The sequence below is a fragment of the Haplochromis burtoni genome, unplaced genomic scaffold, assembly GCF_018398535.1.
Source record: "Haplochromis burtoni strain Fernald_Lab_line unplaced genomic scaffold, NCSU_Asbu1 Contig_178, whole genome shotgun sequence".
NCBI lineage: Eukaryota > Metazoa > Chordata > Actinopteri > Cichliformes > Cichlidae > Haplochromis > Haplochromis burtoni.
In genome coordinates this window covers 819,667-844,883 of record NW_024582539.1, presented here as the reverse complement: position 1 = coordinate 844,883, position 25,217 = coordinate 819,667, and the positions used below count along the sequence as shown (strand labels likewise).

The 25,217-nt window shown below is 39.0% G+C and overlaps 1 protein-coding gene across 2 annotated transcripts in view; it reads left to right on the top strand.

Moving 5' to 3' along the window:
* Window positions 1–14,997: 14,997 nt before the first annotated feature.
* LOC106633657 (beta-mannosyltransferase 2) overlaps window positions 14,998–25,217 on the top strand; it is a 13,589-nt gene continuing 3,369 nt past the window's right edge. The window contains exons 1-4 of one of the 2 annotated variants that reach the window (XM_014340201.2): window positions 14,998–16,204; window positions 16,342–16,403; window positions 17,657–17,767; window positions 17,893–17,961. In XM_014340201.2, the coding sequence (XP_014195687.1) occupies window positions 16,362–16,403; window positions 17,657–17,767; window positions 17,893–17,961 (222 nt within the window). In that variant the 5' untranslated portion in view covers window positions 14,998–16,204; window positions 16,342–16,361. The remainder of the gene's footprint in view (window positions 16,205–16,341; window positions 16,404–17,656; window positions 17,768–17,892; window positions 17,962–25,217) is intronic. The other variant, XM_014340200.2, reaches the window with a different exon arrangement.

The following is a 25,217-nucleotide window of genomic DNA, read 5'->3' as shown; positions in this document are numbered from 1 at the left end:
TTATTATTATTATTATTATTATTATTATTATTATCATACCTACTTGGCTTGGGTGTAAGGGTTTTAACTTATATCCTTCTTACTTGCTTGACTAACAAGAAAGGCAGTGGATTATAGCAGGAAATAGGATTCTTTTACACAGACTTGACAGGCGTGGGTGTAAAGCTGGTTTACTGAACTACAAGAGGTTTTCTCTTCTCTGTCCGGAATTGATACTCCTGTGTATGTTGGGCGATGAGGATTTGCAGGAAGGGGTGTTCAAGGTGAAGCTATCCACAATGATTGGTGTGTGAAATCAAAATTCTGAACTTGGGCACTGAAAAGCTACTCCGAGGTTTTCATTCAATCCTGGCACCTGGTGAGAACCTGATGGTGTTTGCAGGTGGCAACAAGATCTGGTAACTGTCAGTCCAACTGGAGCTCACACATTACAGCTAAAAAGTAGGAAATTGCTTCAGAGCCAAGAACAGTTTTGAGTGTTGACAACTTCTCAAACATTTTAAAACAAACAAAATGAAACGGAACTTTTTCAGAGGTGGTTTAGCTGGAATCTGCAGCATGGCCCGAGGCCTGTAAATCTGATGATTATCAGCATGTGCACAATAAATATATTATATATTTCTTTTTGGCAGTCATTAAAAAAAATGCAAACAGTGTTGGTGTTTTTGTCGCTGGGCTAGTCAAGAGAAACTCTGTAAACCTGAGCAAAACAACGGAAATCAGAAAAACACAGCAAAAGCTGAATTATATATATCACAAAACAGAAGTGTTTTTATGGAAACAGTAATATGACAGAACAGAAGTGACAAGCTAATATTATCTATAATATTAAATGAATTATGCGATTAAAACAGCCGGCATTTTTATTTTTGTCATTATTATTATTATTATTATTATTATATTTTATTTTAAATAAGCTTTTGTAGGGTTTTTCTATTTGCTGGTGTTTTATTAAGTTGCAGTCCATTTGACCTCAGGATTAAAGAGCACTTCAGAGCAGCAGATCATACCCAAAGCTAGTTGGGGCATTCCATAAAACGGCTTTGAGGGATCTACTAATACTAGGTTTTTTAAACTCCTTGCATTTCAAGACAAATGGCCTTATATGGTCCTCAAGGAGGCCCACTCACATTATCACCAAAATAGGAATGTTCTACAGTATCATTTAAATGTGAGTCATTGTTGAACTGCATATTAATGGTGCAATATGCCACTCAATGTGCTGGAATTTGGGTTAAGATTGTTTAAGAGGTTTGGATAGGAACATGTAGGTAGGGATCCAGTGAATTTAGCAAAATTTTAAAGCAAACAATTCACTCACAGGTCCTGCAAAAGATACTGTTAAAAGTGTAGCGCTTTGACTTGTTTACCTAAAAAGTAATGGTTAGAACACAAAGGCATCATAAAATCTGCAAACTGATGCCATCACCCTGAACAAAGACAGAAGCATTTTATGAAGTGGAAGTATAGACAGTACTTTACCCATAATCTGTTTTCCTCTTTTTTAGCACAACACAAAGATGATAGTGGTGCTGACAGTCTTTGACACTGGAAACCAAAAGAAAAACAGAAGTGATGCCAAAGGCTTGATCAAAAGTCTTAAAGGATTCTAGACCACAAAATATCAAGTGTTGACACCGGCTGTGGTTGATAGAAGCCAGCCCACATGGAGGCATTTAATTGGGTGACAATGGGAGGCCTGTGTACATGGTAGTAGGTGAGTGCACAGTGGTGTGTACATACACTTCAGGGGATAAGAGAGGAAATGAGAAGGCGCAGTTCACTGAGATGATTGGCAGGTAAAATTTCCTGCGATATTGGGTAGCTGGTCTGTGGTGTGAACATCTGGAGTTAAATGCAGAACTGACCACCCACTGGTTCAGAGTGTGTGTGTGTGTGTGTGTGTGTGTGTGTGTGTGTGTGTGTGTGTGTGTGTGTGTGAGCGTGAGCAGACAGAACAAATGAGCAATGAAAAACGACAATGTTGGAGGTGCAGACACACATAAATAAAATCCATTTGGTCTTTATGAAATCTGCCAATGTGTTGTAATTCTCAACTGCCAAGGTCGAATTAGAGCTACAATCAACAGCTTGACACTAAAACAACATAAGTGAACTATGAACACTTTTTTTTCCTAATAGAAATGTGGACAAACACATGTATTTTGCTGCATGAGAAAGCAAAGTGCATCTGATTTTCCTATTTTGTAATTTCTATGAATGCCAATGAGAATATGATGATTTTTATTATTATGACTCTTGAGCTGAAGGATGATTGTGCTGACCAGTGTTGGGAAGGTTACTTTTAAAATGTATTCCACTACAGATTACAGAATACATGCCCCAAAATGTATTTTGTAACGTATTCCGTTACGTTACTCAATGAGAGTAACGTATTCTGAATACTTTGGATTACTTAATATATTATCATGCTTTTTACGACTACATGAATGTACTATTGCTGTGTGATTTATTACTATTACTGAAGATTATTCGCCACATCAATACCGACTTTTTAAATCTTAATATAAAACGAGTAACAGTAGGGTGGACATTAGGTGAGGCTGCACTTTAAGCAGCGATCTCGTAAAGAAAACTATTCCGCCACAGGTCTGTGGCTCCGAACCGTAGTAAAGGGACCTCTGACTAATACACCAGGTTCCGGGTCGTGCTTGTAGCCAAAAACTAGCCTTACTTTGGTGTCTGGGTCAACTTTGCTAGCGAGAGACAGAGAGAGGCGTTGAAAGGCTGCTCCAACGGAACTTATTGTCCATCCATCTTCTTCCGCTTTGTCCGGGGCCATGTCGTGGGGGCAGCAGCCTAAGCAGAGAAACCCAGACCTCCCTCTCCCCAGCCACCTCCTCCAGCTTATCCGGGGGAACACCAAGGTGTTCCCAGGCCAGCCGAGAGATATAATCTCTCCAGCGTGTCCTGGGTCTGCCCAGGGGCCTCCTCCCGGTGGGACATGCCCAGGAGGCATCCTTGTCAGATGTCCGAACCACCTCAGCTGGCTCCTTTCGATGTGGAGGAGCAGTGGCTCTACTCTGAGCCCCTCCCAGATGGGAGGGGCTCATTTCCGCCACTTGTATCATTTCCGCCGCTTGTATCTGCAATCTCGTTCTCGGAACTTATTGTTTCGGAGGAAAACACAAACACAGTGTACAGTCGAGTATTAATAGCTTACTTACAACTGGGCTCATCAGGCACTCTTTTTGGCTGCAGTGGTGTTTACACGCTTCCATCTCCCGTTTCTGCTCGGTGACAACTCATACTCGTTTTTGACTTTCCTTTTTCTCCCTCCCTGGCACACACAAACACATAACGGGTATGGCAGTCCATTCTTTCTGCAGCATGGACTACACTGCCCATGAGGCTACATTCTTTAGGGCTATGCCTGTAACACTCTGCCTATTGCTTCGTATTAAAACATTTTTTGAATAATTTTTAAAAATATTTCTTCACGTCATTATGTGGGCTGCAAATAGAGGTGACATGGGCTGCGAGATTGAGACCCAAGCATTAATTATTCATATTTTGTATTTTAAATAAATAACGGCAGTACATGTATTCCGTTACTCCCCAACACTGGTGTTGACTAATTGACTATCTGTTACATTATTATGTATTTAACCTCCATCAGGTGTCTGTAGACATCTGCAAATAGCATGTTGCATGAAGCAGAAACACAAAACTGGGACTAACAGTCAGGCAGTCCTGCAATCTGACCTGACCGATAAGCAGCAGCTAACTTTGCTAATTTGGTAACTAAAGAAATCATGACAATAACAAACTTTCACTTAAAGAAAATTCACATCACACTGAGGTGTTATGATGGCAGCAAATTTGCTACTGAGACTAAAACCAATTCTTCCTCCAGGCTATAAACACATAATTTCATCTGTAAAGTCTACTTCATGAACGGCTCAAGTCGGCATTCTTAGAACTGAAACTTTTGCCACCTATGTACTTTGGCTCTGAGAGTTTTAATGCACTGCAACTTAAGAACACACCAGCCAGAAATGCTGCAAAGTCACAAAAAACACAACAGAAGTGTTTTGGGCGGCAGAATAATGTGATGGAACAGCTGCTGAAGTGAAAACCTAATGGTATACACCTAATAGCAAACATGTATCTACAGTATTATGTGAATTATGCATTTAAAACACATATTACTTACATATTTTTGTCCCTCACAACACACCAACACACCCTCACAACACGTCTCCAGTTCTTTTACGTCTCAGTCCCTTCTGAGTTTTAGTTCCTGTCACGTTTGCAGCTTTTCCATCTTCCCAAAAACACTTTCATTCAGAGATTTTTTTTTTATATTTGTATTTTGCCATCTTGTTCAACTTCTGCTCATTTAGTATGTCTTTGAAGCATTTCTATTTGCGGATGTTTTCTTTAGTTGCAGTGCAATTGAACTCTCCGGGCCGCCATACTTACGTAAGCACTGGCTTCAGTATTTTGTTCCAAAGATATCACCAGTGCTGGGCAAGTTACTTTGAAAAAGTAATTAATTATAGTTACTAGTTACTTCCTCAAAAAAAGTAACTGAGTTAGTAACTGGGTTACAAGATTCTAAAAGTACTTAATTACTTGAAAAGTAACTATTACGTTACTTTAAAAAAATGTTCAACCCTCTGGGGTCCAGGGTATAATTGGCCATTTTTAACTACTTTTGATTTTCCCTCCACATTTCACCTTTAAAAACTATTTACTTTGCCTTGTTTGGTATCATTCTTTTCAGCACAACCTCACATGTCTGGATTTACAGTTATCTTTTCATTTTGATGTACTGTATTAACACAATTGATCTAAAATCAGACAAAAAACATAAAATCCGAGTAAAAAAAGTTATATTTTTTTACTGTAACAACCACAATGAATCATATTTCATAACTTTAAATGCAAATATAAATTGTCAATTTTAATTGCAAGTTAAGTCAAGTTATTTGCAGCCATTTACCTTTTAAACTATTTACATAACCATCAGCTGTTCTGCATTCAATAAGATGCCACACAAATTATTTGTGCCACTCCCCCCAAAAAATAATTTCTGTCCACTATAAAGGAGAACATCACAGCCTGATACCTGCAGGTCTGACAGCAGCAGGTGTATCACTCCTGTTTCTACCTGGAGACAGCAGTCACCTCATTGTTCTGACACACAACACAAAACTATCCACAACACATTAACTACACACTCCAAACACGCTAAACGTCACAAATCTCTCACATCTCAAAACTCGCTCTCTCTCTTTTTCTTCTGTCTTTCTTTCTCTCTCTCTCTCACGATTGTTTTGCCCCCTTAGCTCCAGGTGTTCTACCAAAAAGTGATCGTCGTGCAGAAAGTGATTGCCGTCCGCAGGAACGTGGGCAGCTGCTTAAAGCTGTAGCGCCCAGATTACTTACAGCTACTTTTGTGCAACTGATATAAGATGCGGTAAGCTGAACACAGCTCAACCCTTCGTCTAGCATTAACCCCAGTTAAAAAAACAAACTGGCTCTTCCTTTTTATCTTTTCTCTCTGTAAATTTAGACTGGAAGTTAAAGCAGGATACTTGCATCACAGTTACAGTTTTTAATGCAACTCTAATTCAAAACCCTCTTGCTCCTAAAAGCCAGTAATTAGTTGCACCACCCAAGCTGACTCCAGTGTGAGAAATTAATGTCTACAGTCATTGTGGCAAAACATCTTTCTAAAGATAAATTTCTTTTCTTATCTTAACTCTTTAAGATAAGAAAAGAAATTAATTTTAAAAAATGTGGTCTTCCCTCCTCCACCCACTCTTTCCTCTCATGAGCCTATACATTTTTCAGAGAAGGAAATTAATCCCACAGGATTTTTGCCTGTGTGGTGTCTTTTGTTAAGCAAACCTAACCCATGTGTGTTTCTGTTTTCCGCTGGTGGATGATTCACACCCATCGAAATCTTTGTATGTGTTATTGCATGAATATTTTGGTTGGAAATCCACTGAGAATACAGATTGTGCTCTTTTATTTTCCTCTGGTTGGGAGCTCAAGTTTATACAGCTTGTGATATGAAGTGGTTGAAGCTGCATTTGAAAATATAAAATCCTCCATGTCTGATCAAGTATGTGTAGATCTACAAGAGCTTTTGAAAATCACTGATTAAAGCTCCCCAGAAGTGATGAAGTCTTTTAAATGTCCACATTTCATTCACAAATAAGAATTTATATAAATGAAATAAAATAAAAAAGTTGTCAGGCAGTTGTCTCCATTACCGATTCTTTTATTCCCAGTTGTTAAGAGTGCGGCTTCTTTGGCTGATCTCTGTAAATAGAAAAATAAAGCAATGGAGTCTACACGCAATGACCAGATTAAAAAAACGCAACTTTCTAAATAAAAAATCTCCAAAAAACATGACAGCAGTAATGGAGGTTAAATGCATGCTAATAGATCAAGAGGCACTTCCGTAACACATGCTGCTTCATGTCCCCAACGGATTCAAGGTCTATCATTCCTGTTTTTATAAAATCTCTCAAGGCCATAGAACTAAATCCTTTGACATTTCAAATGACATTCTATACACTAAATTGCTCTTATTAGGGTCTTTTCTCATTTTTTGTTATAAATGATTTATGTTTCTTTTTTACTCTCTGTGGAATCAGTACTTTTTGTACTTGTTATTTTAAAGACTTTGCACTGTATCAAGTCCTACAGAATTAGTCTTTTTCCCATGCAACATCAAAGCCTCATGGAAGACAGTGATGGAAACATGAACCCTGAGCTTCAGAGAAGAGACAGATATCTTCTCCACAGTACTCCTGTTCCCATAACTCACTGACATAATGTTATTTTAGTTCCTGCTCGAGAAAAGTCGTGACCCAGGAACTCTAAATGATACCTCGTAGCATTTTCTCACTCTCTGACTGGCCTAGTTTCAGTCATAAAATATTCATGTTTATATTTCTTAGTAACAAAAAATGGAAACCTCACTCCTTTGGGCAGATTGATCACTATAAAAATATCATACATTTTTCTGCAGTTCATGCAGAGATGGTGTCATTAATCACTGAGTCTCGCTACCAGACAAACTAGACTAATATGTATATTCATATACATTCATCTTACAGCACTGAATGGAAGATTGATATTTTGATCAAGCATTTTTTCTGAAAACCATAAATACATTAATTACATGTTGACCTGTAGGTCTCTATAACTCTCTAGTTTGGATTGTTGGGGTCATTTTTAGGGGCAATATGAAAAATTTGGAGGTCCAAAGTAGTTCAAATATAAACTGTTATTATTAAACAACTCATAGATCATCCAGAGCAACCAGTTTTTAGCCACAGCTGAAGTTTTAACTAGTCAACGCTGGCTCTAAATAGCGATGTGTTTGTTGAAACTTTCTCAATGTCTATTTGATGAATTGTGTTGAAATTTCATAATGAAATCCTCTGCGTAATTGTGTCACAGGAGAAAGGATCAAAATGTAGAACACAGGATAACTATGGTTGTCTTTGTTGACTTGTGGCACCACCTTGAGGATGACAGCAATTGAATTTCGGAAATATTATACTTACCATAGTTAGAAATAAGGAGAGAATTCTCCCTGTAAAAATGAAATTTTCAAAGAGTATTTTCCAAATTCTGCTAAACAGGAATTTTTAACGCAGGTTTTCCAAAAATCCTTGTTGGATCTTATTTTGGATGCTTACATTATTTTAATTTGAACACAAAAATAATCGATGAAGTTATTTCACAAAATGTATGGTATACCCACCCCTCTGATGCTACCAGTCAGCTGTGTATCCATTTTCATGGTATACAACATGATGACCCAGATCATTTTGCTGCTGCTTGAGGTTTCTTTCAAATTCTTCATGATTCCTTCCACTTTGACAAGATTCCCAGTTCCAGATACACTGAAGCAGCCTCACTGCATAATCCTCCCGCCACCATGTTTCACTGTGGAGATGGTGTTGTTTCGATGGTCTCCAAACATAAGTAGCCTCTCTGTGGCCAAAGCGCTCTAGTCTCATCTCATCTGACCTTAGGACGCACTTCTGGTATTCATAATGTTTCTCCAAGTTATCTTTAGCATAGGTTGTGCTGTATGTGTAAGGTGTTTCCCCTGCATAAGTGGAGTTTTTCTTGCTAGTCCATTCCTGTGCAGGGTTCAAGTGATTGTCTTCTTTCTTTGAGACTACGTTTCCCAACTTCACTAAGTCATTGGCAGGAGTTCTGGGGTCTTTAGACAAATCTTCCACTAGTTTTCTTTCCAGGCTTTAAAATCTTTTGCTTCCTACCTTTGTCAGGCTTGTTTTGTGTTGTGTGCCTCACTTTGAATTTCTTGATGATAATTGGAAAAGCTGTAAAAATGTATTTATCCATCTCCTGCTTTGTGAGCATCAACTATTCTTTTTCTTGAATCTAAATAGATGTTTTGTTTTGTTTTTTGGCATGATCCTTTCCCAAGTGACTGCTCAAACTACAGAAGTTTTTGCACTGTGTGTAAATCCTGTAAAGTAACCCTCAGCCTTGACTTGATTTTAAAACGTTTGCGCATTACAAAGCTTCAACTTAAGCTTAAGCCCTAAGCAACAGACAGTGAAATCAGACCCTTGGGAAAAACTGAAAAAAATTTGATTGCCTCACCTTAATATAATCTTTTTTTTGTTTGTTAGCATACCTTGTTAGCATGCCAAATGGCAAATTCAAATGGTGCACATACCTGTAGTATATATTTAGGGTTGCCAACTGTCCCTTAAAAAACAGAATCGTCCCGTATTTAGAAACAAAAGTACACGTCCCGTATTGAGCTAATAAGGGACGCACTTTGTCCCGTAATACAGTGAGAATCAAAAGTAGTCTATAAATGTTAATGGAATTAACGCTTTGTTGGAAAACATAATTCCCAGCCCCTCTCCTGCTTTGTGACCAATGAGCTGACAGCACACTTATGACAATTCGAGTATGACAATTCAGATTACCGCTCATCTCATTGGTCGAGGAAAGGTCGCTTACGGAGAAAATACCGGAAGACAACAGATGACCACAACAACAAGCCTGGCCAACAGGGAAACAAACACCGACACTGCGGTGCAAGTCTCGGACGACAGTACACCGAAAGCTGGGCAAACACTGTGCGATTTTTTTCAGTCACGTTATTCAGCTCCTGCTCAAACTGCACGATTGACTCGCAGGGGTTAGAAGTTGGTAGGTCAGGATGCAGGTCTCACACTATACCGCCCGATGCTCTGATGCGACCTGAGTGCTCACACTGTGCCTCCATAAAATGAAGGTTATAACAGAAATTATGTCGCTCTCTCTTTTTCTCTCTCCCTCTGTCTTTCACTCACACAAACACGCACACCACCACCATCAACTTTGCTAAATTGCTAATGAAAAACATTAATCAGGCAGCTGTGATTGAGCAGCAGTGTAAATCCAACTATTTTCACGGTTGTTGTGGTCGTGATCATTTTGTGAGGCCACATCGAAAAGGCTCGGATGAGCTTTCCAAAGTTCTACAAGTTGTGCCTCCATTGTGTCCAGATCACACGCTGCACTGCCGTGCTGCTCCATCTTTTTCACCGACGTTTACGTGTTTGCGCGTGAGCAGTGTGAGCAGCTGTGGTGACACCCACCCAAGCGATTGATGATCGGGAGCTGGTCGTGAGGTGTTAATCGCTTCTCGTTACACCACGTAAACTACACGATGCACGATGAAGGCTAAAATCGGGCCGATCACCAAATCGGTCGCACGACTCAAAAATCGTCTCAAAATGGGCCAAAAATCGCACAGTGTAAGCCCAGCATTAGAGCAGCAATGTTTGTTCCCCTCAGAGAAAGAAAAAAAAAAGGCTGCAAAAGTACAGGGAAGAATCGGAAAAGGAAAACACCTGGCTGGGAAAGTGCACGATAACACCTTTAAAGCGCACTGCACTGTGTGCCGGCGCACTTTTTCCATAGGCATGCTTCTAGTGGTGGGCACATGAAGAACATGAGGGGCGTGAAAGCTCGGGGAACCCTTAACCAATTTTTTGTCCACCAGGCCACGGCAGAAGCAGATATGGTATGTAAACACTGGTTTGTTTTTTTTAAACCCTCTGGTTAAGGTTAATATGGGCATGTGCAGTGAATATCAGCGCTATGTGGCCAGAAGTGTGATAATATAATTTATTTTGTGTAATAAACAACTGCAAGGATAGATGATTACAACAAATAGATGACTAATACATAAAAGTAATACATAGATGAATAATGATGATGAGTTATGATGCGTAATCATGGGAACAAGTGGGTTTACAAACAGGAGCAGCTGATTAGCATTAGAAAAGCTGAAATAATACCTCAACTGAAGCCAATTGTACTAAATGCACTATATGTGCACTGTTACAAGAATATTTTTCCTTCTATTGTTTTCTATTAATTTATATAATTTTAAGTTAAGCAGGACAGAGTTCTTTTAAAGAAAGATTTACTTATATTCTCAAAAGTTAAGCATGACAGGCTTCTGTTTAAGAAAGAGACCTGTTTTACTGTGTTAATGTTGTCATTTTGAGCTAAAAATAAATGGCTAAATGATCATTTGTTTCCCATATGGTCATATCACAAAGAATATGCATCTGCTTAAATCAAATTCAAGTCAAATGGTTAAAAAATAATTTCACACACAAAAAAAAGAGCTACAAAATTCACCACACTGGGAAGGGTGAACTGGGTTGCCCGGCCCTGGCCACGAGGTGTCCCTTATTTATTTTTCAGGGAGTTGGCAATCCTATATATATTATACCTGCTAATCATTGACCCGGCAGATTCATCAGTATGAGTATGTTAGCATGCTCATGAATTAGCCCAAAGCACTGTTTTGCCAAATAACCTGACAGCTCTGAGCTGTATTTATCTGCAGCGTCTCCATGTTAGCAACACAAACCAAATTCCTTTTAGCTAAATTATACTTGGTTTATTGTAGCCGGAGGTGTTTATGAGAAAACCCTATCAGAATATGAATTGAACATCTAAACATCATAACCCGAAGAAACACTGAGCTGGCAAACAAATTTAACATGTTCAGGTGTGCTCAGTCTTGTGTTGAACTGCATACTTTAAATAGATGAAGATGATGATGTAGAGATATTGGAGCCATTGGACTGAATGTAATGAGGAAAAATAAGCCCAAATACATGCATGGTTATTTCAAACATAGGTTTTTTCTGCTGGGATTGGGATGATGTTCAACACAGCCCTGTTAACGCAACATCCAAAGAAAATCACCCACATACACATCCTGCCCTGACAGAGATTGAGGTCAGGGGATTGTCCAAACAGTGCCACGCCAACAACAATCTCATACAGTCAAAACACTATGCTGCCTGGGATAAGATAACAGGATCTGAAATCAGAAATATACACACATAGTAAATACATGGCCACAAAATTAATTTAGCTTTTGGCATGGGATGCAAGGAACTTAAGAAGATCCTTGCATCCTATGAGTTGCATTGTGAGCCACACAATGTTTCAACTGTGTATCCACACATTGATGTACATGTGTAAAAAGGCAAAAAGGGGATATTCAAATCCCTGTGGTCACCATCTGTGGGCTCACACAAACAAGCACATACTTTCACTTGCACTGTAATGACTATCCTGTGGGTGAGACGCAGTCCACTGGGGCCTGGAGCTATGCTGGACAAACGTATACAGATAGGAAGTTAAGCCTCTTGCAAAGCACGACTTAGTGACAGAGGGATCAGGCGTTAAGACATAAAGCATGTTAGGATGGTTCATGACAAGAGCTTTTAAGAAGGGTCACTCCAGTTCAGCAACACACTCACATCTAAGTTCACTCAAGCATTAAGATATTTCTAATGTAAAGGAATTTGATAACTTGATTACTTGAAGGTTATTTCAGTTAACCGCTGTGCTTAATAAAACTTTACCATCAGTATTTATCTGCAGCTGTGGATGGATGGATGGCTATCACTGAAGAACCAAGAGGACATTAAAATCTCGTGAGAATTTTGGAGGAAGTTGTAGGATTGGAGTCTACTGTGACCATATTTAGACTCTGGGGATTTTTATTTTATTTTTGTTTGTGTGCCTTTGTAGGGTTATAAGTTGAAAGTTCTAACTGAACTACTGAACAAAGTCTATTCATATTCATCGTATTGCATTTTTCTTTCCAAGCACATCCCTCATCCAGTGACGTAAACTAAGAATATAAAGTGGATAAAAACTACAATTACTTCTTGAAGAGCGTCAAAGTGTCTCAGGTTTGTGTTCAAAAGCTAGGGGAACATGTGCTGACAGAGACTGACAGATTGGTGTTATACTAATGTTGTGGTAAAGAGGTAGTTAAGCTCTCAACTTACCTGCCAATCTGCCTAGGTTCCAACACTCAGCTGCAGTCATGAGCTTTGGATAATGCCCTTGAAAATTTGGATAAAATTAGTAGAGTCAAAGAGCAATTTGTGCATTTACAAAAAACAACCATTACAAGACAGTGTGGAAAACTATTTATCTTATGTGACAATATAAGTTTTGAGGTTCGATTAGATTTTATTGCTTAAGATATCGCAAGCCTGTTACAAGTTAGTTTAAAGAAGCCAAAGCTGATACACCATGTAGTACTATAAAATAGTTGGTCTTCACACAAAAAAAATAAATAAATAAAATTCAAACTTAATGCTTTAGAAAAAAAAACTTAAACAAGGAAGCATAAGGAGCATCAACTCAGTTCAATTTTCAACAATAACAACACAACAAAACTAAAGATTTGACGTCAAAATTCTGGCTAGTCTTGCACTTGGCAGTGAAGAAAATTTCCTCACTGATTTTTTTAAATCATGTAGAAGTTATTAAATTAAAGCATGTAGGCAAAAAGAAAAAATGGAGCAATCGTGGCTCAAGAGTTGGGAGTTTGCCTTGTAATCTGAAGGTTGCTGGTTCGAGCCCTGGCTTGGACAGTCTCAGTCGTTGTGTCCTTGGGCAAGACACTTCACCCGTTGCCTACTGGTGGTGGTCAGAGGGCCCGGTGGCGCCAGTGTCCGGCAGCCTCGCCTCTGTCAGTGCGCCCCAGGGTGGCTGTGGCTACAACGTAGCTTGCCATCACCAGTGTGTGAATGTGTGGATGACTAGTTGTGTAAAGCGCTTTGGGGTCCTAAGGGAGTAGTAAAGCGCTTTACAAATGCAGGCCATTTACCAAATATAAAAATAATTTCATGAAAGCGAGTATACATTTTGAACATATTTCATTTCATTAAGAACATTGTCTGTGTTCACATTAGCGAACTCATCGGTTGGAATTAAAAACATGCCCTCGTCAGGCATTTGCCAGACAACTGCCTCAGTTTTCTTGAAACGACATTCTCAGACATTTTGGGAGCCTCCAGGGAGAAGCTGTAGGATGTGACAGAGTAGAAAGACATCTGGGATACCTTGGTTAGCCTGATGCCACTGGTCAAAAAAGGATGGGAACTAGAATCAGAGGCCCAGTGGGAGTTTAGCATTCTTCCTTAAATGATATACACACCCAGCCTGTGCAAATGGTAAGTAAGTACACTTTGTAACCCACTCTGTTCTGTAACCTATAGTTATTAAGTGAGAAAAATCCTAAAACAGAAGTTTGGTTCTGTGTGTTTTTCCGCACATGCCCATAAAAGACAACGTGAAGACTTGTTCTAATAAAAATGGATTACAGTGGCATGAAAGAGTCCAAGAGGGCAATAATGACACTGACTGAATCCATGTATGGAGAAGCATCTGTTGTGAGTCTGGGATGAGATGGAGCACAAACAAAATACTCAAAAATCATTGCAAATGATCTGTATAGTGATTGTGTGAAAGACATTTGCATAACCACCTCTGATACTTTAAGTTGGATCACATTTCCTTATGCTGTATTTCAGTGGAGAAAGTTGATGAATATCCAGAGGGTTTGTATTCTTACGTGATTGGTGTTTGATTTCAAGATGTTTCTTGTTTCTAAGCCGTACCATGATATTATTGTCATCATAGTTATTTCTTACTCATTCCATCCAATATTATGATCAGGACTAATGCAGTTAGCATGTAACTGTTAGGCTGTTACAGTGCTGAAGGATCATCGCCTTTCAATTATCGTTGATTATAACCAAATGTTTTAAACAGGACAAAGCATGCATGGCTTTCATTTAAGTTGTGCGGGTTTCAGACTCGCATGCAGGCATACTACAATAAAAAGAGGTCTTTTACTATGTGATTTTTCTCTGTGACTTTGTTACTGGGGTCAACAACTTGTTTAAAGCTTTTTTATAGCTACAGTTATATTTGTAAAACAGCAATAGGGGGGAGGACAGAGGACATAAACTATGGCAGAACGAGCATTAGGGAGAATGACCATCAGCCTTACCAGTGGAGGTAAAGAGAAAGCTCAAAGACGAGCAATGAAAAAGCAACAAGCAAAAGGAGCATGAGAAAGAGTCTGTTCATGTGGTCCACAGAAATAAAAAAATTTTTTAAACCTATAGTCCATTGGTGTGAGTTACATAGTAACCCCCCAATTTGGTGGTCAATTTATCCTGCACTTACCAATATCTACCTCTGACATGTCAGTTCCACCGTCGCCTTGCATCGTTACCTGCAATTCCAACCCCTCCACCACCTCGTCATCCACCTTTTGCTGGATTTTGTTCAGCAACCCCCAATTCCATACCATATACCAAAGAGTGATGAACTCTGATGCATAGACACCAGACTATAACTGTATTCTGCTGCTGTACAAATAATTTCAAAGTTGAGTTGTCAGAGGGAAATTCAAATATTTGACATTATTAAAGAAAACTAAAAAGAGGTTTAATGAACTATTACCAGGAAGTTTGTGTAGTTCTTTATTATTCGTGTATCACTGTTTTGTTATCTGTGGAAAGTTCCTGGCAAATAAAGTTCAAAGTTCATATAGCAGCACAGACTGTACATAAAAGACGGTTTCTGGACTTTATAGTTTTAAGCATTAACACCATGTTTATTTTTGTTGTTGTTATTGTGTTTGATTTTATTAAGTAACAGAATAATAAAATATCAGAACTTTACTTGTTAAAACTGAAGCACAAACTTGTTGAATGATTTGTGTCAGATTTTTCATGAGAACATTTTAATCCCAGAATGACTTTGAAGGTAGCCTCAAGTGGTCGTTTTAGGAGATGCAGTTTTTGGCGCATCAGTATCGGCTTCATTCTTCAGTCCAGGAAACTACTGCGATCTGTTTCATTCAAAATATCTGCACTGAAATTCATGCCTTTATCGTGTTTTATAGACAGAATCCAATGTCTCATTGAATCTGAATGAGAAATTGGAAAGGAAGTGATCCCTGCTGTGAAAAGTTTCACTCAGCTTTGACTTCTCTTGGTCACATCTCCTGATCTGAATTGATACAGCAACAATGTAACAACACTGTGGTAGAACGTGTTCAGTGGAAACACTCAGAGCCTCAGTGCTGCATATCCATCACAGGAGCAGCTAATGTGGCTGTCAGGCTCCTTTTTAGCAGCCTGCTGAAAATACTATTAATTAAAATAACAGAGTATCATGAACTTTACTCATCCCAGATGGGGGAGGGTAACACAGCAGCAGAATGCCAGCTGCAAAGACAAATGAAGCTGTATATTTACAATGCTGACAATTATTTTTGACCCATGTGGGCATATTAAAATGGTACTTTTCTATACCTGAGGATACAAAGATTCATATTTTTTATTAAATAGTTAAATTAAATGATGTAAGCTGTTGGTTTGTTTCGATTAGCATACAGACTAAAATGTGCCTGTACCTTTTTAAAAAAAAAACAAAAAAAAAACAAGAGTAATTTTTTTTTTTTACTTAATTCTTACTGTGTGTCATCGTGGTTAAGATACAGTGACCCACGAACTTTAATTTTTAAAAAGCGTCACCTATTTATTATGCTCTTCTTGGCTTCCTGACTTTTTATTAGCAGGATAGTGGCAATTCTATCACTGCACTGTGGAAATGACCAACATTTAAGTGTTGCACTGTTACTGTACAAAAACGTCCATGACTCCGATCGTCAGCTTTCTGTTGGGACTCTGAGCTGAGTAAGGACACATCTGTGGGTATTCTAAAAGATTGAGCAGAAGAGGAGGCAATTAGAGCGGGGTGAGAAAGATCTCAAAACACACTGAACCCGAAAGAGTGTGTAAAAAGAGAGGACACAGTTCTTCTTGACCTACAGGTGAGTTGAGCTAATTTCTGATTAGCTATTTAACTCTAAATGCTACAAAGTTTTCACAGATTTTGAAAGAAAATTAAATGTTTGACATAAAAGCATCACTGAGACTTAATAAAATGTGAACACTTGTGTGTCATGAGCCGCAGATCTGTTGTTTAAGATGACGCACGAGAAGACGTTTCAAGGCATTCCCATGTCAAAGGTAAGTTACATGCTGCTGGGTGTAGGGTTGAAAGTTTCTTCATATATTTATTCTTCACCAACCAGATTGATAATTATCCTCAGATAACTTAAAGTAGAACAATTCTGAGAAAGGCCAAGAAAAGAAACACAGTAAATCAAATAAACAGTTTCCATTTCCTCGGTGCATTTGTTCCACATGTATATTTGTCATTTGGGTTGAGATCTTGTGAGGCAGCTGAGGTCATAGCAGATGTCATTTAGTGTCATTTTTATATTCATGAGACCTTTTGGTGATCCCAGTAAAAGGGTGACCTCGTTATGAAGCACCACTTATCTCTTGTCCCGCTGTCCTACATATTGACAATGTCCTACATTTGACTGCTTCAAGTTTATATAAGTGAACATTTGTAAAACCTGGATTCAACCCAGTGAATATGAAGGAAGCAGGGAAGGCAGGCATCATGGTAAAGTGCAGGTTTATATGTCTTTTGCTGTCAATAAGCCCAAGGGGGAAACAGTCACCAGTCACCACAAAGTTACAAGCTATTCAGACCTTCCAGAAAATGTAGTGGTGTAAAAAAGTTAAAGTAAAAAAAAATAATCTCAGACAAGAAAAACAACATGTCATGACTCAGGCAGCATGCTAGCAAAGTGAGGCAGTGGTTAACGCTGTGGCATTACAGCAAGAAGGTTCCTGGATTGAAACACTGATGGCAATTCTGTGTGTGTAGTTTGCATGTTCTCCTGTTCCTAATTTTCCTCTGAATGCTATGGCTTCTTCCCAAAGGCAAGTAAGTTAACCCTTATGTACTGAAATCTGATGACTTCTTAAAGTGAATTAAAATACACAAAAATAAATGAATTTTAAAAATTTTCTAAAAAATTTATACATTTATTTTTGCATTTGGTAATTTTACCCAAATCAAATACCTACTTGCCAGTTCTCTAGACAAAAAACATTTAGCATTGTTAGCGTGCATCACTGGACATTAGCATCTAGTCATGGGTGTTGCACTTACAGTAACATATGTGGCATAAAACTATGAACAGAAGCTGTATGTGAATCATAAAGTGTGGTGTGTGTAAGAATGAATGCCACATAGAAATGTAACTTCAATGAGTCTCTAGTAAGAAATAAATACTGAATACTGAAATACTGAAAATATCCAGACACCACCAAGGGACTACTTTTTCACCACTTCACCATATTGCCTGTGTTCCAGCATTGACGCTGTTTCATGACACTCACAAAAGCCACTTTTCTGGTTCTAGTCAATGAGAGGTTTGTGTAAAGAGGAGGACTATGCATTTCTGAGAACATCGGAAAGGACAGAAGGAGCGGCGGCTTTAGGGAACGACTGGAGGGACAGGAAAGAAGAGAGGGTATGGCAAGTGTGACCGAATCAAATATCACACCCCAAATGTGCACAAATTTCATGTATATCCATGTGTTTGTGTGTGTGTGTGTGCTGTGTGTGTGTGCATGTATGTGTGTCTGTGTGATTTAGGTCCGCAGGCGATTAGAGCAGGAGCAGCAGGAAAAAAAACGACTCAGAGAAATAGAGGAGAGCAAGAAGGTGAGCAGACGCGTGCACACACATACACACATGACTGGATGGTTCACACTCTACAAGTCCATACATCTGCAAAACAAACATAGTCTTCACTTCCAACCTTTGGCACAGCATGAAGGGTTGCGCTAACTGACAGCAGCTTAGGCTCAACAGCTTGTACTTGTTTCTTCTTAGAAACCACATGCTTGTTACACACACACACACACACACACACACACACACACACAGGTTGGACTCAGGAGCCAAGCAATAGTAACTGAATGTGACCGGTGCTGTGATAGATCAAGCTGCCCATCAGCGCTATTTATTGGAAACCAGGCACTGTTTTAGCCTTTCAGAGTTTAATAATTGAATGTTCTTGACTGGGAGGATGCTTTCCATAACACTTTTTAAACAGCTTTTTCAAGGGTTTTGTGTGAAAATGATCTTCCTTATTAAGTTATTAGCAAATACCAAATGTGAAGTCAGTGTTTTTTGTTAGTTTTTTTATTTCCTTCACTTGTGAGGCACACACACTGTGAAGGTGACTCATTTATTCACATTTTAAGACGGCAAGCTTAGGTTTTCGTGAGACCAGGTTGTAGTAATCAGTCTGATGGAAACAGAGAGCTGAACTATCAAGTAGACCGGCCGTGGTGTGACGCCAAATCAATGAGCATTAATCTACCGTTGAGGTTCACTTTGTTGCTCAGGGCAAAATCAGATCGACTTCCTGGAATTAACAGTCTAGGCAACACAATTCTGGCCCTCTGTCAAGACTGCCAGGGTTTATCAGTCGCTTTGGGAGAGCATGTAGACACACACGCAGTAGAAGAATGAAATAGACATTTGGCAGTATGAAACAAAAGAAAGTGGTTTTGCATTGATAGTACGGATTTATTCAAAACACAACACAACACATAAACAGTTGCCAAAACAGATGAACACTCTCATGGACTTGGAATGCAGCATACACTAAACAGCTGTGGACGCTTTGAGCACTTGCCCAATTTTTGACAAGAGCGTGTTAAGGTCAACAGGGGACGAGGGCTTGCTGTTGCTGTCAGTGTTTCTGCTTCTCTGCAGAAAAAATAAAAAGACAGGAAGCTGATGACAACATTTACCCTGATAGAGTAGACAGTCACTCTCACAGCAGTATGGAATGTACTTTCTGCTGAACCCTAACTTAACCCAGAGCCACACATCAAAAGTACACACAAATGTGCATGGACTCAGTGACTTATGACCTCTGACATATGCACAGAGAACACAGGGAAACATACAGCCAATGCAGAAAAGCAACCTGAACCCAAACAGACCGGTTAATCTGTATAAAATGTCACACGTGCTCACCACTGGAATGTGTCAATCGAGTCATATGAATACCAGAAAACCGTTGTAATGTTGACAAGTCAACATGGAGATTTAAGTGAGTGCATTACAATGAATTCAACCAAAATAACCAAACGAAAAACTTAATAGATGGATGTCTTTTAAACCTAAGCTATATTGCCAAAAGTGTTCACTCACCCATCCACGTCATCGAATTCAGGTAATCGCTTCCATGGCCACAGGTTGATAAAGTCAAGCATCTGGGCATGCAGACTGCTTCTACAAACATCTGTGGAAAAAATGGGGCACGCTCAGGAGCTCAGTGAATTCCGAATGAATTGGTACTGTGATAGGATGCCACCTGTGCAGAAAGTCCAGTTGTATATTCCTCACAATTGCACTTGTCGTGAGGAATTAATTCAGCTGCATCCAGGACTTACTGATTTTTATAGCCCGGTCTCGGACAACTGAAAGTCCTTGAAAAAGGACTTGAATCACCAAGCAAAATGCAAAGTGTCAGATGTAGTGGTGTAAAGCATTTCTCTGGAGTGATGAATCATGCTTTCCTAGGAATCTAAAGAACGAGTCTGGGTTTGGTACTTGTAGGGAAAACGGTACTTTTACTGGCTGCATTGTGCCAAGTGTAATGTTTAGTGAAGGAGGGATTATGGTGTAAGGTTATCTTCAGGAGCTGGGCTCTGCCCCTTAGTTCTTTAGCATACCAAGACATTTTAGACAGTTCCAGACTCACAACTTTGTGGAAGCAGTTTTGTTGATGGCCCCTTCCTGTTCCAACATCACTGTGCACTGGTGCACAAAGCAAACTCCATGGATGATTATACCTTTGGTGAAGAAGAACTTGACTGGCCTGCACAAAGTCCTGACCTCAACCAGACAGAAGACCTTTGGGATGAAATAGAGCAGGGACTGCAGACCAGGTCTGACCTCTGAAATGGGATTCTGGAAGAGTGGTCAAAAATTCCCATAAACACAGTCCTAAACCTTGTGGAAAGCCTTTCCAGAAGAGTTGAAGCTGTTATAGCTGCAAAGTGTGGGCCAACATGGTATTAAACCCTATGCATTAAAAATGGGATGACACTCAAGTTCAAATTCAATTCAATAAACTTTATTGATCCTGAAGGTTGATCCTGAAGGTTGGCCCCGAAGGAAATTGGTGAATGCGTGTGAAGGCAGACAAGTGCATACTTGTCTGCCTTCAATATTGTGCATTTCCAAATTAGTTCTCTGAAGTTGGGGCAAAAAGTTCTTGGTTTAGAGCCTGTTTTTGCTAAATTATGTACTATTATAGGCAAACTCACTGAATAGTGATTGCAAGAACAAGCAACATTTTTTAAGTCTTACATAAGCATCTGACATCACCTAAATCAAAGGCCTTTGGTTCAGAGACATGGAGACAGTTACAGTGGTAGTACTGTACTACTGGCTACATTAGATTCTTTTGTGCTGCTCAACTTTGGCGCTGCATTAAAAGTCCTTAAAAAACACCACACACATACAAATTATGAATCTGTAGTGAAAATTCTGAAAACCTTAGCATAGTTCATTGCTGCATGCATATTTTTTTATGTTACAGATCATGCCGTACATTAACCAGACCAAGGAAAGCTGCTGTTTTCTTTGATGAGATGAGGCAAAATGGAGATCATCTACATCTTGTCCTTCACATTAAATAGGACAGGTACCATCCTGATTGCTACCAGGTGACACTTCATAAGCCAGAATCCTTAATGGTTAGCAGGCATTCTGCTGTCCGACAAACCGAACAAGCAACTGAAATCTCACAGAAAAAACATTTCGTTTTATAAACTACAACAGGCTTCAGCACTTTAACTTACTTATTTTATAGTTCTATATAACATTATTATCACATTGACCTTCAGAACCATCTATTGAGGAATGTGCATTTTTCCTCTTCCCCCCATTCCTTTGACAACCTGAAAAAAGGCATAGGGTGCAGCATAAAAACAGGTCAGCTACAGCATCCTTTTATATCTCTAATTCTAACGGACAACGCAGAGCTGATCTTCAAAGACATGTCAACATGTGTCTGGCATCTTTCCTTCTTGAAGCAAACTGGATAGACAGACTTCTGACTTCTTCAGAGTTTTCTAGTTTTCAGATTGAGAAGCTAAAATATTATTTAGCAATAGGACGCATTGAAAACTCCTGGAACCAATGGAATTTGCTGAGAGCCTTTGTCAAAAGTGATGTTTTGTTCATTGCCGAAGTTGTCAACCTGAAGTTTATCTGAACACAAAGCTTACAATATAAAGTGCCTTGAGGCGACTGTTGTGATTTTGCGCTGTATAAATAAAACTGAATTCAATTGAAAAGAGGAGATTTTCGTGTGGTGAGGGTCTCACTCTCAGTACTTAGTAATCAACTAATGATAGCTGTATGCAGTCTATTAGCTCATATTTACTGTTAACTCCCCCTATATGTGTTGAAAGCTATTCCTTTGGGTTTTTTATACAAATAATGTCTGCACGTTAGTTCTGTTAGTGATGGAGTTCACCTTTCTTCACCTTTCAGTTCCCGCAGCATCCTGTGGGAGTACGTTTTTATTTAGTTTCTTTAATGGCTTATAGCATCTCCAGTCTTCTGCGAGATGACAGACCAACGTTAACCAAGTGTTACCTTCCTCCAAATATTTGTTCTTTTATAGTTGACGTCCAAACTTTGGCGTGTTTCACACATGTAGTGCAGATTAAAATGCTTATATAACTTTCCTGTGAAATACAATAATTATGACCTTCTGTCATCTAGTGTCATCTGCACAAGGGGGGTAGGGGGGGGGCATGTAAACTGCTAAAAACAGAAAGAGAGAGAACGCACATTTGTTTACATATTTCTGTAACTTTTTCCAAATTATTAGTGATTACTAACAAAAGCTGCTGTGACTCAGTCTTGAGTGAACATTACACAGAAAACAGACAGGACTGTGCAGCGATCAAAACTTGATTCCAGCCTTTGAATTGCAGTTAGCAACTTTAAATTTCATACTATGTACATCTTTGTACTATGTGTTCATTAGCTGCACTTTGACTGCTTTCAGAACACATTTAACTAGAGTCAAGATGAAGGTTAATTAGGAACTGCGACCTCAATTGACAAAATGTCAAATTTAGTTACATTTTGTAAAACAAAATGTAACTAAATTTAAAAACTTTTTTTTTAAAAAAGAATGAAATGATTTTAAAATCTAGATCCATTTCTTTATTCTCAGTGCAAAAGAAAAAATATTAAATGTTTAAACTAAGAAAATATTAAATTTTTGAAAAAAAATATTAGTAAATTTTGAATCTGATCGCAATAATACATATCAAAAAAGCTGGGGGAAATAAAAGTTAATTGGCAACAGGTCAGTAACATGACTCAGTATAAAAAGAGTCTTTTTGAGAGGCAGGGTTTCTCAGAGGTAAAAATGGGCGATTTTGAGAATAATGTTCCCCAAAATAAAATTTTCATCATCTCCAGTACTTGATGTCATTAAAAGATTTGGAGAATCTGGACAGCTATGACAGAAGGAGCAAGAGTAAATGGGCAAATTTAGAAGATGGTGGTGTGATGTGGTTTGGAGACAGTGGCAGTGACAGTTGATTTTGGATGCTTGTGGTCTTCAAGCTCTCAGGCAGCACTGCATTTTTTCTGTCTTGGAAATCGCAGCATGGGCCCAGGATCACTTCCAGAAATCATTGTTTGTGAACACAGTTCACTGCACCATCCACAAATGCAGGTTAAAGTTCATTTAAAATGGACAGAGGCAAAGTGGGAAAACTGTTCTGTAGTTAGATGGTTTGAAGTTGGAAATTTGAAAGAGGAGTTTCATTTTAAAAAGCCTTCATCTCTGATTGTATGTGGGTATATTAGTACATACAGATCTGTCAGCTTGCACATTTGGAACAGGAACAGCAATATACAGTTTTTAGAACACATGCTCCCATCCTGTTGATGTTTTTTTTCTTTTCAGGGAAGGCCTTTCATATTTCAGCAAGAGAACACTAAACCACACACTGCAGCTATTAACACAGCACGGCTTTGAGGTAGAGTCCAGGCGCTGAACTGGCCTGTCTGCAGTCCGGACCTTTCACCAGCTTAAAACATCTGACTCATCATGGAGCAGAAAACACAGCAATGTTGCACCAGGACCATTGAGCAACTATAGAATCCTACATCAGACAATAGTGGGACAACACTGTGCTCTCAAAAATACAGCAACTGGTCTCTGTAGTTTCCAAATGTTTTACAGCAGCGGTCCCCAACCTTTTTTGCGCCACGGACCGGTTTATGCCCGACAATATTTTCACGGACCGGCCTTTAAGGTGTCGCCGATAAATACAACAAAATAAAACTAGTACCGGTACCGAAAAAAAGAAGATTTGTTCATAACACACGTGAAAAGACCCAGGAAAACTGAGTTAACGATAAAAACGATAACAAAATAACGCTGAAAACCGATAAAAACCCTGAAAACCATACATTTCATACCTGAGCCTCAACTCACGGACCAATACCGGTCCGAGGCCCGGGGGTTGGGGGCCGCTGTTTTACAGACTGTTGTAAAAAGAAGAGGGATGCTGCATAATGATAAACATGGCCTCGTCTAAGCTGTTCCAAACTGTGTTGTTGCAATCAAATTCAAAATGAGCTAATATTTTTCTTAAAATGGTACATTTTCTCACTCTCACATTTAAACTTATTTATGCAAATTCGTTTTAATTAAAGAAATTATCAGAAAGTTTACCAAACACTCCTTTTTCCCAAAATCTAAATTTTCTGGCAATTATTTCATAGTTCAGACTTTAAAAGGTTAATTCAACTAAAAACTAGTACTACTACTACTACTAGTACTAGTACTAGTACTAAAAGTCACAGCCGGCAATTTATTGCTTAAACATGTATATTGCAATTTATTTCATTTTTTCAGGGTGAATGTAGTTAGTAGAGGTCTGAAAAACTGTGTTTTTCCTGTTTTGTTATGTATGTATCAAATGCGATGTAGTTGTCGTTACAGGGTTAAACATCCAAAATCTAGACCTGCCTTTACATTTTCCAAAACCATCCATCCAGTGGAACAAATTGGAGTGTTTGCCAGGCTGATTCTGGCCCTTATGTTTAACACCCCTGCTCTGTTATAAAGTTTCACTTTAATTGGAATGACACTTTAAAAGTTATTGAGACCTTAAATTCAAAGTATGTAAGAGGTTGTAAAGCCTGTGAGCAGCAGGGCCATGGAAGTTTTACTTCACAGACCTGGAGGTTACATCCACGTGTCCGCCTGTAATTCTTCATATAAGCAAGTACATCCAGAGAGGAAATAAATCTAAGAAAAAACAGTTCAGAAGACAGAAAAACAGAAAAGACACACAATCATTCTCACTTAATCCTCCGTAATATTTTGAGGCTCTGTAGGATTATTTTGATGGCTAAAGTTCCCCTGGTACAGTGATATAACAGGATATACATTCTGCTGGGCTTGCACCGCAGAGCCTTAAGTAGGCGTGTTTGCGTGTGTGTGTGCTGAAAAGTTCTGGGTCTGCTGGCGGGTGTGTTCCTGACCTCGAATTTGAATCTCTTGTTGAATCTTTTGGATCCAATTTCCTGCAGTGTGTTTGTGTGTATTGTTAAGTAGAATTTACACACATGTGTGTGAGAGAGAAGGCCGATGCGAGTTGCGCTCAATGAACAGCGTCTGTCATTAATTAACGTTCCCGTCATGCTGTGTGTGGGTCTGGGGAGCCGTAATGTTTAGAGGAAGTTGATGTGAGCAAGGGAGCCATTTGCTCTAATGTCAGTCAGTTTCAAGAGGAAGACTCGCTGACACATATGGAGTGAAGGTGAAAGCAGTTACACAGTCAATGCAAACACACACACACACACACACACACACACACACACACACACACACACACACACACACACACACT